Genomic DNA, 16,403 nt, shown 5'->3' on the forward strand with positions numbered 1-16,403 from the left:
AACTTTACACTGCCAAAGCCATTTCATTTCATGGCACAACAACGTTGAAATTTGTCTTTAATTCATGAATGACATTGATACAATAACTATCAATATAGGTGACAATAAAGTGAAAAGACGAGAAAATCATGGAGAAAAAAAGGACAGTATTTCTGTCAAACGCAGGGAATGACTTTGCCCACCTATTAATGGAAAGAGATTTTCCAAAAACTACATTTGCACTGGCTCCAGCGGGATTCGAACAGACAACATCTGGCAGTAAAATCACACAGCTTAACCCATTGAGTTACCCAGGGGCTGGCATTCACTGACATAATATTTGGCGCTTTTATGGTTTACATAGGGGGCAGGAAATATGGCCGGTTCTGCCAACCATATTTCGTGTCCCTGTCAATCAATACTTCTTTCCCAGAAAATGTCTTGTGATGTTTTCTGTCTCTTTCTCACCAACACTTTCAACAGGATAAATTAATGTTAAAGTAGCTCATTTAATAGGAAAAAAATTACAGTATTTCTGTCCAAAACAGGGAATGACTTTGCCCACCTTTCAATGGAAAGGGATTTTCCAAAAATGACTAAACTTGAACTCCATTCGAAAACCAGCGGGATTCGACGACATCCGGCACAGACTTTGAATAAAGTCGGTGTTCAGGTACACTGATGGAACAACACTTTATACATGTCCGCTATACATGAAGGACATCACTGAGACCCTGAACAATGACATTGGTCACTTACAATGAATTGGTCCTGGAATATTACAAGAACTAAAAGCACTGTATTGGTCACAAACCACTCTCTCAACTTTAAACCTTATAGACAACTCATATGAGACTCAGCAGTTTGAAGTGACTAAACCGCTGGGTGTCAAGCTGACCCGGTCAAAACAGATTAGATTCAGTGGTTGCTGGGATGGGAACAGGTAGGTCCGTGATAAATCGCTGCTCTGCTTTCTTGACATTACAATGAACTGAACAAGTCCTGCTGACTGTAGTTTTATGAAACCTGGACTCCTGCCCAGTTACATGGTCATGTGTGACAAAGAAGGACATCGACGAACTGCCTTTGGCACAGCACCGAGGAGAATGTTTTTATCCCTCAAATATACATTTAGTGCAAACCTCAATGTCATGCATGTTAACCTCTCCCGGTTTAGAGTAGCGAAGAGATATATCAATGTTGTTTTTTGGCTAATGGTGTTGATGGTGTGGGACTGTTGGTTTGAATGGTTAACTCACAGATTGGACACGCATCATTGCCGTTTAATAATTTAAATGTTAGCCATTTAACTGACACTCTAATCCAGGATAAATTACATTACTGACTACATACATTTTTATGATACACTTTTTCCATACAACCGTAGCATTGTAAGCACCATGCCCTACCAACTGGGCCACAGTCCCCAAAACCAGAACTAGGAGACACACAGTACTAAATATAGTGCTCTATCCCCTTTGCAGGACGGCAATACAATTTGATTTAAAAAAGCTACAACAATATTTGTGTATTTTCTATTAAACTAAAAGTAACACAATAAATATGCATAAAGGAGAGACAATACCAGAATACACACATACTAAAAATGCAGGTGTTTGAGGGGTCATTAAAGGTTACCCTACCCGTAAAGATGTGTTTTGGCCAGCCTCCCAGTCATGTTGCTTCTCTCCAGGTCCTTTTTGTTGGTGGAAAGACTCAACCCAACTGTCACCACAATTTTATAGTACTGCATCATCAGGAGTTTGATTAACATACGTTTATGGGGTCATTATTCATGATTTTCCTCATACCAAAACAATGTGTATTATTCATGGCATGTTGATTGTGTGAAAGGAAAACACATGGGGATATTAAGTCATACTATTCAACCCAATACCTCCAGGGCATCTGCGCATGGCAGCTTGTAAATGAGTATATTCACCACATCACACAGCAGCTCCAGAACAGTAGCCCTGCCACCAATGGTTAACAAAGAAGGACAATGACCAATAATGAACAGAAAAGGTCTATTAACAATAGTGAACACGGAAGACCTATGACTAGTTATTATTTCCCCAATCAAACATTACTGAAAGTAATAAAGTTGTGCTCAAAAGTTTGCATACCCTTGGAGAATTGATAATATATGTACCATCTGTAAAGAAAACATGAGTGAGCAGGCAAAACACTTGTCTTTTTTTTTTTTTTTTTGGGATTCACTTTCTACTGTAGGTCATAACAGAATGGCACAATCATAAAACAAAACATGCCAAAAAAAACAAAAATGAACTGACCCCTGTTCTAAAGTCTGCATACCCTTAGTTCTTAATACTGTGTATTGCCCCCTTCAGCTTCAATGACAGCATGCATTCTTTTGTAATTGTTGTCTATGAGGCCCCAAATCCTTGCAGGTGGTGTAGCTGTCCATTACTGTAGTCTTGGCAAAATGCCTCCAGGTCATGCAAAGTCTTTGGTCGTCTTGCATGAACCACATGTTTGAGATCTCCCCAGAGTGGCTCGATGATATTAAGGTCAGGAAACTGGCCACTCCAAAAACATCACATTTTTCTGCTATAACCACTGCAAGGTCAATTTGGCCTTGAGCTTAGGTCATTGTGGTGCTGGAGAGTCCAATAGCATCCCATGCACAGCTTTTGTGTAGAAGAATGCAAATTGTCTGCCAGTATTTTCTTATAACATACTGCATCAATTCTATTTTTATCTTGCCATCAATTTTCACAAGATTGCCCGTGGCTTTAGAGCTCACACACCCCCAAAACATCAGTGAGCCACCACCATGCTTCCCAGTGGGGATGGTATTCTGTTCACTATAGGCCTTGTTGACCCCTCTCCAAACATAGCGCTTGTGGTTGTGACCATATAACTCTATTTTGGTCTCGTCACTCCAAATTACAGTGTGCCAGAAGCTGTGAGGCATGTCAAGGAGTTGTCGGGCGTATTGTAACCAGGCTTTTTTGTGGCATTGGCACAGTGAAGGCTTCTTTCTGGCAACTTGACCATGCAGGTCATTTTTGTTCAAGTATCAAAGCTCCTGTTCAAGCTCCTTGAAACAACCCCACCGTCTTTATCCAGAGCAGCCTGTATTTCTCCTGAGGTTACCTGTGGGTTTTTCTTTGTATTCCGAACAAATCCTCTAGCAGTTTTGGCTGAAATCTTTCTTGGTCTACCTGACCTTGGCTTGGTATCAAGAGATCCCACATTTCCCACTTCTTAATGAGTGATGGAACAGTACTGATTGGCATTTGCAGGGCTTTGGATATCTTTTTATATCCTTTTCCATCTTTATAAAGTTCCATTACCTTCTTACGCAGGTCTTTTGACAGTTATTTTCTGGTCCCCATGGCTCAGTATCTATCCTGCACAGTGCATCCACATAAGAGCTAACAAACTCATTGTCTACTTATACACAGACACTAATTGCAATCTAAAAATCCACAGGTGTGGGAAATTCACAGGTGTGTGTCACCTTGTGTGTCTGTAACAAGGCCAAACATTCAATCGTTTGATCGGGGCCATTTGGGTGATATCTGTTACCATTATGATTTAGAAAGGAACCAAACAACTATGTGATAATAAATGGCTTCATATAATCACTATCCTTAAATAAAATAAAAACAAATTGCATGATCGGTCCTATTTTCAAAATCAATCCCAAAATATCACAATTTCTGCCAGGCTGTGCAAACTTATGAGCACAACTATCTATATATCATTTTAATTACAGTCCATCACTGACACCGTGGTGAAACGTTGTTCAAAATGTTGCTTGGGTAGGTGCACTTTAGTCTGGAGCCCCGATCGATGAAATTAGACCTGCCAGTGTTGAATAATAGATGTCCTGGCCTGCATGCCTCACCTCAACCAGTATCAGAATGGGGCAGTCGAACAACCCCGGCAGTACCTGCATTGGCAGGTCTTTAGCCAGTGATCTAGAGTCCCCGGAGTTACCGGACAGACGGCCTGCCGGTGGCTTAAAAAACCCACCGAATTGTCCTGGAATGTTTGGCAATTGGAAGAGAGAGGTTCATGTAGGACTAAAGGACTGTTTGTTCTGGTTTTTTACGCTAGCTTTTGAGGCCGCTGTGGTAGGCTACCCATCTGTGGAGGTGCAGCCTGATTGGCTAGAGTGGGTATCCACTGCTACTCAATACCAGCCTGTTGTCAGAAGAGGCCATTCTGCAACGTGCCTTGAAGTACAGTGAAGGAAATTCTGATGTTCTGGCCAACTGGAGGAATGCATTTAATTGGAGTCATCATCCTTCTAATTTGCTGAATCAGTCCCTGGACTATGTTAAAAATGGTCAGAACAACATGAAGAGGCAAACGTTAGCCAGAAAAGCCATTTCATGCGATGGATGATCTTCAAAAGAAGAATTGTACTTTTCTCACTATTGGACTGATTTTTCTTTTAAGTGGCATTGAGTATGGTAAGTCAGCTTTAGCTGTTTATCCTTCATAATGCCTTAGTGCATTTAAAAGTATCTGAACCACTGTCAGGTTTGAACCGTGTTCAAATGTACTGTTTGTCTCATTCCAATCTAAAACATGCACAAGTAAACACTAAAAATCTTTCAAATGGGCCTTTAGGGTAAATGAGACATGCTTTATTCATACTCCAGATGTGTTTCTCACTCAGCCGTCATCCTTCCAACAATATGGAGGTATCTCCAAATTTTGGAGGCACCTCCTTATTTCCTGGGTCTTGGTTTGTCCGCGTTCAGTCTGAGCGGGTTGCTGACGGGCCCCCTCTTTGGCCTCTGGTCCGACCGGACCCACTCTACAAAGACCATCATCCTCTTCTCCAACGCCTTTGAGATTGTTGGTGAGCTTCGCAGCTTATAATTGCTTCCATGCATAGAAGCTGGCTGTGTCAAAGCACACACAAGTCTGTGTCCCAAATTGCACTCAGATGTATGAAGACTGCACTGCTGAAGTCATCAAGTATGTACGGACTAGGGGGACATTTGGAACGAAAACACAGCACCACATGATTCATTGGACTCAGTCATAAATGAACGACTCGGGACCCATTGAGAACAACGTTAGATGTCGTTCAAGCCTCCCAGCAGTAGTCAGCTGAGGTGATGATTCAAGAAATGGAAAGCGAAATTTTTCGCAATCGTTCCTTGTTAATCACTTGATTTAGTTCTATAGACATGCTTGATTTCAGATTTGGTGTTTAGGAATAAATGGATCCGACCTCCAACAGCAGTGAAGTCCAGTGAATTACATACAACATGCTGTTTTAAACATATATAAATATATATATACTTATTTATTGGAATGAATTGGCAACATCATTTTACAATATGGCCAATTCATTCCCCCAACTAGCCTGAATAGTCCCTAGACCAAGCCACAGCCCACAAATTATACAACTAGTTGTGAAATCACTTCTTTTTTTTTTTTCACAGGCAATTTCATGTATTTTATGGGATACTCAAAATGGCTGCTGTTGTGCAGTCGGCTTGTAGCAGGTGAGGCAAAGACTCAGTCTGGAGTGTACATTTTTCCTGTCGCCGAACTACAGGGCTTTACCCGCTTTCTATGTAATTGCCAGATTAATTATTTACAGAGTTGTGTGTGAGAGTGATGGAGTGAGCAATGGATGTCGTCCCAGTCAGGAAACATGGTCTCAGTGTTTTAACACACCTGATCTGATTCACTGACACGATCTACGCTGGATTCAGTCTGTTCTTTGTGTGACACAGGCGTTGGGGCTGGCGTGGGCTCCTCCATCTTTGGATTCCTCACGCGGAGCACTCGGGCCGAGGAACGCGCCGGCGTTTTCGCTGCCGTCATGGCGTGTCGCCAGGCCGGGCTCCTGATTGGTCGGTTTCCCCTCTTTCCTCCTGTGTCATGGTTATAGTAATGTGGTTCGTCGTGGCTGTTTTGCCCAGGTGTGTGTCTCAAAGTAGGCTCATGTAACAGGCGTGTAACAGGCGTGTACCTGCTGTGTCCACCTGCAGGGCCAGCGTTCAACCTGTTCCTGCGGCTGTGTGACTTCCGTCTGGGGCCGTTTGTGGTGGACAAATACACGGCTCCAGGGGTGAGCCTTGGACAGCACTGGGCTGGGCCATCCAAAATGGGCATTGCAATGAATAATAAGCAGCGTTTATTTTGGAAAAAAACCCATTGAACGTCCAGTGGTGGTTTGATTGATCTAGACAACTACAACCGTCCCTGACAGTAACCCGAACTACAGAAACATATTTCAGACTTCACATTTCTGTAGTGAAGGCTGCTTGTTGTAATAAACAATGTCAGTGTTAAAAAGCATTGGTGGTTGGTTTGGTCTCCGCCAAAATGTTTTCTGTTATCAGCAACTACCAGGGCCGCCTGCCCAAATGTACACTGTTCAGAATCCGAGTTGAGCGATGAATATTTAAACACAGGCAGTACGTCCGCTCTGAATAAATCCCAGCCTCACACATTACTGGGAAATGACACAGTTATCAACTGAAATGGGTCGCAGACGCCACTGGCCGGGTTTGCAAAATGACACCGATTGATGTGTCTGTTGGGGGGGGGGGTACATTGATCTACTTGAATGTGTTTGGTTAGGGTCACAAAATAAAATGATGCCAAGAAGATACACATTTTTTATCCTTATTTAACAGCCTGAACACTTTCTACCCCCCCCCCACCAGATCTTTATGTGTCTAATGTGGGTTCTGCTCCAGTTCGCGGTGCTGGCCCTGTACTGGGACATACCATCTGTCATCCCTGGGGAGGGGGCCATCATCCTGGGAGAGTTCAGGGAGGATGAGCCCTTGGTAGGACCTGAGGAGACACTGGAGAGGTACGGTACGGTCTGGGACGACCAGATAGAGACCAACCTCTCGTCAGATATCACCCCTCAGCAGGAACTCTCTGAGGCCTCAACTGCTCCGTCGCTCGCTCCTTCGAATATCTCAAACTCCTTCTCGGTCTTCCGTGCCAGTCAAGGTGAGTCAAGGTCTGTGATGGTATTGGCCTGTCTTTCACTGAGACATTGTGTGCAGTGAATATTTTGTCTTCCATTGAGATATGTTCAGTGAATATACTGTCTGACATTGAGTTGTGTACTGTGAATATACACTTACCTTGAGAATATACATTTGGATATTTTCAGTTGTACAAACTGGGATTAAAATGGAGTTATTATATTATTTCTCTCAACACTCTCCACAAAATACTACCTAAGGTCAAATGCTAACATTGCTAATTAGTATATATTTTTTTTACTTATTATTAATAATGGAAGATGAAACATTGATATACCCTGCTCAGATACCAACTGACCTTCTTCACCAAGCTCTCAAAAGGCTCGACAGACTGTGTAGTTAATGTGTGCTTAATATTCAGTACTTGACTGAACGACATACATAAATAATTTGAATCCCTATTATTTTGCATGGCGTCCATGTAACTTATGTGATTTGTTAAGTAAAATAGTACTGAACTAATTTAGGTATTACCTACCCACACAGATAACATATTTGTAGAGGATTTCTCAACATATATTTACATATGTGCCCTGAATATGTTTATGAAATATAAAACTTGCACTAGAATGTTACATTCTAGGAATCCAAAAGAGAACAAAACACTATAGTCTCCTTTAAATATGAATATCCTTAAGAACATCACACTGCAGTGTCCAATTTTACATTATGTACCATCATCTGTGGTATTCACAGCAGTAAGTATTGGGTCTTTAACATGGTCTTCAGTCTCAGGGTTGCTGGAGAAATGTAAAGAAGCATCTGGAACATCCTGAATGGGTATTATGGCTTGAAATTCACTTCCTGAAATGTAACCAAGACACAACAAAATAAATATTAATGGATTTATTGACATAAATATACACATATATATATACACACACACATAAATACACTCACCTAAAGGATTATTAGGAACACCTGTTAAATTTCTCATTAATGTAATTATCTAATCAACCAATCACATGGCAGTTGCCTCAATGCATTTAGGGGTGTGGTCCTGGTCAAGACAATCCCCTGAACTCCAAACTGAATGTCAGAATGGGAAAGAAATGTGATTTAAGCTATTTTGAGCGTGGCTTGTTTTTTGGTGCCAGACGAGCCGGTCTGAGTATTTCACAATCTGCTCAGTTACTGGGATTTTCACGCACAACCATTTCTAGGGTTTACAAAGAATGGTGTGAAAAGGGAAAAACATCCAGTATGCGGCAGTCCTGTGGGCGAAAATGCCTTGTTGATGCTAGAGGTCAGAGGAGAATGGGCCAACTGATTCAAGCTGATAGAAGAGCAACTTTGACTTAAATAACCACTTGTTACAACCGAGGTATGCAGCAAAGCATTTGTGAAGCCACAACACGCACAACCTTGAGGCGGATGGGCTACAACAGCAGAAGACCCCACCGGGTACCACTCGTCAGAATTTGGAGTAAACAGAATGAGAACATGGATCCATCATGCCTTGTTACCACTGTGCAGGCTAGTGGTGGTGGTGTAATGGTGTGGGGGATGTTTTCTTGGCACACTTTAGGCCCCTTAGTGCCAATTGGGCATCGTTTAAATGCCACGGCCTACCTCAGCATTGTTTCTGACCATGTCCATCCCTTTATGACCACCATGTACCCATCCTCTGATGGCTACTTCCAGCAGGATAATGCACCATGTCACAAAGCTCAAATAATTTCAAATTGTACAGTTTAGACTGCTGCCCCCGCGACCCGGCCCCGGATAAGCGGAAGAAGATGGATGGATGGATGTACAGTATATGTATTTAGCATAATTTCAATTAAATACATTGTAAATGCAAGTAAATACACAACTGGCTAAAGTCAGCCACTTTAATAAGGACCTTTATTCCCAGTATCATACAACTGCCATTGTGTCACAATATAATGATAAATGTCTAGTAAATACACACATTTTAACTTTAGTCACTGTCAAGCAGCATATAGCACCTTTTCAGTTTCAATATAATGAAAGAATCGGTACTCCATGTTTACATTAAATAAAATACAAATTATGAAAACAATATGCATACATTTTACCACAGTAACATGAATGCCATTCCTCTCTGGAGAAGTACTTCAAAGAAACGACTAGATAATATAATAAACACATGACAGAAAACAATACAAATATAGAAATATATCAATTAGGTGTAAATGCTAAATGCATATTACCAACAATAACTTTGTCATTTATGTAAATATGTTTACATGTATTTAAGACATATCAAACATATTAGAAAATGTAAAAAATCTTATATGTATGTATATTTATGAAATATATAGCCATACATTAGTAATACATATAATACATATATTAGTATATGTTTAAAAAATACAGGCACGTATTAAAAATATGTTTTCGAAATATATGTCAATATCTATATCTCACCACCATTGGAGTTGGAGTTGCATTCACATTATGATGCAACTTTCTCACCACTTTTAGGGGGAAGACGGGTCACTATATATCAGATGTGTCCTGTATCGATTCTGTCTCTCTGTTATCTGCCAGCTCCTACGTGATTCCCAATTCTCTCTGTTCAGTTCATGAAAGTCAAATCTCAAGTGTCACATCAGATCAGATGTTTGACTGCTGTGCCTGATGTGTGTCAGAATGTGTGTGTGTGTGTGTGTTGCAAAGTGGGAAAGAAAGAAAATGTGTATTGCTGGGCTCAGTTCATGGACTGCAGTTTCCTGTGTTGGGCTCTGAGGGTGAAATGGAGAGAGAATTTTAAATTTGGCCAACATTCCTGAGAGTCTGTCAGGACCGCGATACAGGGGTCTGTTTAAAGGAAGATGGGAGGGCAGTTGTGCATGTAAAGCCATTCTACTTTTTAATACATGGTACATATTCCTATTCGTTGGCCTTAACGCATCGCTCACCAGGAAGGCTGAAGTGTACCTGGGTTATGTGGGTGACATGCATTTTTAAGGATTCTTTCATACTTTGCGGCGTCTTGACATTTTACACCCATATCGCCGCCCCCAGATTTACTGCGGGAGGAGGTGGTGGTACTTCTCACGGCCCAATTCATCACCCTCTTCAACCAGACAGCCCTGGAGGTGAGAGCAGCTGCAACGCCATACACTTTTTACACCACAGTCTCTAAAGATGGATGACCAGTCAGGGTGTGAAGCTCTGGGTCCTGTCTTAATCTACTCCTCCTACCATACTGGGGAAGGAAACACAGTTTCCCAGTTAACCCAGTTCAACCACCTTTTGACGAAAAATGCATTGAAAGTATTGGAGGTGGTCTTTTTTTTTTTTTACCCTCATCAGACAATCAGATTTGATTCCTTTTTTTCCCACCAGTGTATCACTGCATCATACCATCACCAAATAATTCCCGGCGTTCCAAATGGTGTTTTCCTATCTTCACCTCCCGCCGGAACTATTCCCCGGGCTGTTGCTGTAAATGAAAAGTGTTCCCGTTCAGTTTCTCTGGGGGAAAGTCGTGTCAAATAACCCAATTAAAAAAAGATTCCTGCTTTTCCTTACCACCAAAATAAATCACAAACCGTAACCACGTCACACATGCAACGCTAACATTGTTTAACACTACAGTTAATTTTCCAGCAATTTTTTCCACAGTGTCCTGTGAGTGAATCATTTACACTTGTGTGTGGAATTAAATAAACAGGGATGTCATTTCCTGTCTCAGACCATGGTGACGCCCCTGACCCAGCGTTCGTTCGGCTTCGGGGAGCTGGCTAACAGTCTGATGTACAGCCTCTGCGGCGTGGAGGTCATCCTGGGCTTCATCTTGGTGCGCTGGATCAGCCGTCGGGTGGAGGAGCGCGCGGTGTTGGCCGTGGGGCTTCTGGTCTGCAGCGTGGCCTGCATCTGGTGCCTCTTCTTCCTGGCCGACCCGCGCGGTGAGTGGCCCGCGGGCGGGTATTCCCGGACCTGTGGGGAAGCCTCGGGGCCAGTGTGAACGGGCCTTCACACGCCTCAGCCGTCGCCACCGGCCCGGATCACACCGTCACGTTGCCCCGGTGATGTGTGATGTGTCTGCCGAGTGGTATACAAAGTGACACACAAGTTACCGGGGGGACCGCACGCCGTGAGTCTCGGAGGCCGGGCCTGGGGCGAGCGCACACACGCATTTACGAACGCAAACAAACACACGTGTACTGTGTACGTATACCAGCACACACACACACACACGTGCATGCGTCTTTCCCCAGAGGGAGTTGTAGGAATGTCAAGAATTTCGCCGACGCCAGCTGGTCTGATGGTTGCCTCTGTCGTCCTGTCTCCAGGTGGGTACTCCTGGGAGCTGACGGCATTTGTCACCGGTGTGTTCCTGCAGCTGCTGGGGCTGCCGTTTGTAGCCGTTTCCCAAGTGTCGCTCTTCTCTAAAGTCACCGCCGAGAAAACACAAGGTGGGTGTCTGACTGGGGCACCGATTCATTCTTGACATGGCAGTTTGATTCTTGACATGGCGGTTTGATTCTTGACATGGGGGTTTGATTCTTGACATGGGGGTTTGATTCTTGACATGGGGGTTTGATAATTTACATGGCTGTTTGATTCTTGACATGGCTGTTTGATTCTTGACATGGCTGTTTGATTCTTGACATAGTAGTTTGATTATGCCATGGCTGTTTGATTCTTGAAATGGCTGTTTGATGATTCTTGACATGGCTGTTTGATTCCTGACATGGTAGTTTGATAATTGATATGGCTCTTTGATTATTGACATGGCTGTTTTATTATTGACATGGCTGTTTGATTATTGACGTGGCTGTTTGATTCTTGAAATGGCTTTTTAACGCTGTAGAATCAGAGTGGTTGTTTAATGCTGTATCACTCATGATAGCTAAGCAGATCATTGTGTGTATTATATCATAGACTCACAATAATCTTGATTCATTACTTTTATTTATACTTTTGGATCTGCTATTTCCTAGACAGAATGAAGAGAATGGTATTCAATACATATATATATATATAGACCAAATAATGACATTTTAGTTTTGTTTGTGTTTTATTAACCTTCTGAGCATAACAGATAATGACATAAGCAAATAATGACATTTTAGTTTTGTTTGTGTTTTATTAACCTTCTGAGCATAACAGATGGCAACAATGAGCTTTTGTGAAGGCTTAGTCAATCTCATTTAATCAACCTCTTTGACTAACCAAGCCGCTAACCAGGGAATAATGCAATGAGGCTCTGACTCATGACAATGCAGAGAATGATTATGGGTAGGATCATTAACTAGGAGAGGGCACTAAGGCTTTCAAATCACTAAATGGACCTTTATTTTACAGGAAGGAGAGGTAATTAATCACCATCGTGAATGGAATTGATTGTTTCTGAGTGTGTTTGTGTGTGTGTGTGTGTGTGTTTGTGTATGTGTGCGTGTTCTTGGTGGCATCTAGGTTTTAGTCAGGGCGTAAGGCGTTCAGTTGGAGGCCTTGCTACTATCCTGGGGCCTCTCTGGGCTGGAGGACTGACTGCCAATTTATACCTGATGCTTGGAGTGATGCTGGCTCTTCTCCTCATGATCACAGTGAGTAGAGTGTGTTTGTGTGTGTGTGTTTGCATGTGTGAGTGTGGATGTGTGTGTGTGTGGCTGTGCAAGTGTTCCTATTCAATCAACCATTAAACATTTATAGAGCTCATAATCTATCAATCTACACGTTTCCTTCACAACTGTTCAGCCCCTTTCCACTTCATCAGCTGACACATGGTAGGACCTAAACCGCAATGAGCTGATTTCTCTTCCCCTTGAAATCCATCGGTGTTTCCAGGTGATGATGATCCTATCGTACGATCGCCTAGTGGAACCCAAGGTTGTGCAACGCGCCCAGAGCTCAGACAATGACGAGTAGCCCATGGCTGCGTTCAGCACGGACAAAACATTTCCAAAAACAAACCTACCAACAAGAGTGCGTGTTTTCCATTTTTTAACGACGGTGCTGAGCAAGACCCTGCTGTCTCTCTGAATCTGAGCTGGTGACCTAGTAAAGGTCAAATGTAAGGTCATGCAACACGTCCCCCCCAGCTACAGTGAAAAGGTCAGCCAATGTAATGAAAGTGTGTCTACATGTAACAAACCAGAAGGCGTCCAAACACTGACTGATTCTACCCATCCACTAAGTGGAATCATTTTACTAAACCAGTGTACATACTTGCACATTTTAGCAATTAACTGTGATAGAGACCTAGCCAAAGGTATTGGCACCCTTGCACTTTAACCAAATAATGCAAATTGTCTAGACAAATATGTTGAAATTTAGCATAGTATTTGGTCGCCACAATTATTTATTTCACTGATAATACAAGAAAACACTTGTTTTTGATTCAGAACCTAACGTATCTTTTTGGATCGGAAAATAGACAGAAATGTCACTGACAAAATTGTTGAAATCCTAAACTCTATATTTTGTTGCCAAAATAAATGCATTCAGTGCTATTAATTGGCATGGATGAGCTTCCTGCATCTCAAACAGCTCTGGTTCTCCAAGATTTGAAGGGTGCCTCAAAATTCTGTTTTCACATATCTCCACAGGTTTCCAGTTTCCACTAATATCTGGAATAAATGGTGGCCACTTCAGAACATGAGTAATTTTCTCTGTTCTAACTGGTTAAATGGTGATTTTCATTTACCACAGATTTAGGATTTATTTGTGGAATACATTTAAGATTAAGTAAATTATATATTTTCTTAAGATTTTTGTGATTTTGCTCAGCGGAAACCACATAAAAACATAAGTGGATACCAAAAGTGAATTATTTAAACAAATTACATGGGTGCCAATATTCTTGACCAAGACTGTGTACCAGTTGCTTGTTGTTTGAGATAATATTTGTATATTGACCAAAGGATGTGATTAGAAACACACTATAACATGACATCCAGACTGTACACAAGGGGGCGCTGGAGCTTTGTGTTGGAATACACGGAGAGATGTTATTGAACGTTGAAAATAAGTTTTCTAACCTCTATATATAGTGCACACATTATTATTGGAGAACATTTGTGTTTTCATATCTGCAATGCCCTCTTTTCTGCTTTCCTTGACTTTTCTTTTTTCTGTTCATTTTCTTCAGCCTCGATCTTGAACTGTCAATTAATATTGTTTCATCAACGTCCATGTTAGGACTCCCTGATGCAGTCTAGGAGTTTTGAGACGTTTGTGTTTAAACCGGTTTGTGCTGGTTGTGTGTGAAGTGTGGCTTATATCTGGATAATCTATAAGTAGAATCACTATTATACCTCAGTTTGCCTTGGAATTATACGTTTGAGAGCCAGAGTTTTTGATGCCTTGGGGGGGTGTAATCGTCATGTATGTCAAACTAGTTCCTTGGGACTCGTTTTGGCCCAACAGCACCACTTATACAACCAGTGGCCCAATCTCCTGGAATGCATCTTCAACCACTTCCTCAGATATAGTCCCTCTCTGTCAATGTATGCATTTGGATGGACACTGTCTTTTCTTCTTAATATGAAGCTTAAGGGTTTTGAAAAAGTGTGATACAAATAAAATTTATTATTATCATTATTTTATTATTTATGACTGATTTATAGCTAATCTTTTATTCATGTGAAGTGAGTTGCCACCGAGTAAAACACAGTATGCTATTTTCATTAGATTTAGCTTAGGTTGGAGAAATGTTTAGGTAATTCTTAAACTGTTTATTGTAGAACAAGAGTGCCAACAATGTCCTTTTTAATAACTGCCACATCCGTGCTACAGAACATAGGCCTGAACACGCTGTTCGATTTGCGCACTTCAAAACTATACTTTAAACTTCCCTTTGTGCTTTAAAAACAGGATGACATTATTGTTATTAGTAGTAGGGGGAGTAGTCAAAGAGTGGTCTAGTTAAGTTCTTGATCAAATTGGGGTCTTAGTTTTAGACAGATACTTTCCAAAATAGATCTATTCACCTATTAAAAAAGAAAAATGGTACTTTTCCTTTTTTTTAAAGACAAATTGTACTTTCCTCTCACAGAACTAGCTTAGGCTTTTAAAGATATGATTAGTGCTGCATAGGTGTTGGCAGTAACCCTGTGGTCTGATTCATGAAAACATTTTCATGGCTGACTGCCTGCAGGTGACAAAACTCACCATGACTAAAATGGGCAAGTCAATGCCCTTGTGCTTTTATCTTACATATTCCCAGTTGGACTCCAAGTTATGTACGCCATAAAAAATGTAAGAGCCAACACAGAGGCGCCATTTGAAGCTCAGAACCAAAGTGTTTGTTTGTACAGCAGAGGATGCTCCTTTACGCTGAGGTGAATCGTCCAGAAACAAGGCAGTAAGCAGGCTATTAGGATATTATATGAGTGTAATCACTGACTAATGCAGTCCAACAGGTTTCATAACATAACCTATTCCAAAAGGAAGGCAACTACATACGGATTACCTAGCTACTACTATCCGTCAAACTGAAATAAATGGGTATATTATACTCTTGACATTTTAGTAATGTTCATCACTTACGATCGTTTGCCTACCTTAGCTGAATCACAATATTTGATTGTAAGTTGAATGACAATCATTGATTGCAAGTCATTATAGATTAGATTTGCTGCTAAAGAAATCTGGTAAAATTGAAATTTTGCTTACTGCCAAGTTACACTAGTATGCTTGGAATTACATAATTTGTTCCCCTTAGTGACTTTAGGAATATTTAATACCAAGTGGAATTCCCATTTCTAAGAGTCATATAATGTTGGACTGTCTAGACTGAACAGGGAAGGAATATTCACCCTTGAACAAATCCGCTCTGAGGGTAAATTAACTTTTAGTCATCTGACAAAGATAAAGGCAAGTGAGCTGCAAGAATAACAGCGTATCATTTGACGACAGCCGATATATTACAATTATCTCTTTAGAAATACAGTGGTAGACTACAGGAGCCTTTTTCCTGATTGTATTATTTGTCTTGTAGGATTATTGCTAATGGTCCGAGGATGATTGATGACTGAGTCAGAAGAGAAATATGGAAGAGACTTAAGAAGACTAGAGATATTCATTCCATAACTCATTTTTTTACTATTGGCTATGTAGAGGAACAGAGAGTTTTGCTTTAAAGATATATTTATGAATAGTTTGCATTTTAATGAATACATTCTCGTGAATACAAAATGTTTCTTGGTTTGGTTGGTCCATTAAATGCTTTGAAATAGATACCAGTACTCCTGAGCTGTCAAGCGACCTGCAAGGGGCCATTTTAGCCTTTGTCCTGATTCCTTAACGGTTTGCAGGGACTTACTGATCTTCATTCAACGAACATATACATTTCTCAGTTAGGTGAGTTAGCGGCACTTGGCGGGCACAAACGTTTGGGATTTGTGGATCTCCAGGCTGAAAGTCCAGCCAAGAAGATTACTATGTCTTCTAATTGCTTCTTTAGAAAGATCTTCAGAAGGATCCTTTTTAGCCTCT

The 16,403-nt window shown here is 41.3% G+C and overlaps 1 protein-coding gene across 4 annotated transcripts; it reads left to right on the plus strand.

Moving 5' to 3' along the window:
- Positions 1-5,821: 5,821 nt before the first annotated feature.
- On the plus strand, positions 5,822-14,456 carry mfsd8l2 (major facilitator superfamily domain containing 8-like 2). 4 transcript variants are annotated; one of them, XM_020045234.3, is made up of 7 exons: positions 5,822-6,049; positions 6,651-6,948; positions 9,981-10,054; positions 10,654-10,867; positions 11,255-11,377; positions 12,381-12,511; positions 12,663-14,456. In XM_020045234.3, the coding sequence occupies exons 2-7, from the start codon at positions 6,657-6,659 to the stop codon at positions 12,693-12,695; spliced, it is 867 nt and encodes a 288-aa protein (XP_019900793.2). In that variant the 5' UTR covers positions 5,822-6,049; positions 6,651-6,656; the 3' UTR covers positions 12,696-14,456. The 4 variants fall into 4 exon arrangements, with proteins under 4 accessions (XP_019900793.2, XP_019900796.2, XP_019900792.2 ...); XM_020045237.3 differs by having other exon boundaries at positions 12,682-14,456; XM_020045233.3 differs by having other exon boundaries at positions 12,753-14,456.
- Positions 14,457-16,403: the final 1,947 nt, after the last annotated feature.

The sequence above is a fragment of the Esox lucius genome, chromosome 3 (assembly GCF_011004845.1).
Source record: "Esox lucius isolate fEsoLuc1 chromosome 3, fEsoLuc1.pri, whole genome shotgun sequence".
In the NCBI taxonomy this organism is placed as follows: Eukaryota; Metazoa; Chordata; class Actinopteri; order Esociformes; family Esocidae; genus Esox; species Esox lucius.

What these genes read in the sequence shown, in the direction of transcription:
- mfsd8l2 (XM_020045231.3), top strand. Translation starts at nt 6,657, where the DNA reads ATGTGTCTAATGTGGGTTCTGCTCCAGTTCGCGGTGCTGGCCCTGTAC. An exon ending in GGTCTTCCGTGCCAGTCAAG is followed by an intron (nt 6,949 to 9,980) that starts GTGAGTCAAGGT and finishes CGCCGCCCCCAG; the next exon opens with ATTTACTGCGGGAGGAGGTG. An exon ending in CACCGCCGAGAAAACACAAG is followed by an intron (nt 11,378 to 12,380) that starts GTGGGTGTCTGA and finishes GGTGGCATCTAG; the next exon opens with GTTTTAGTCAGGGCGTAAGG.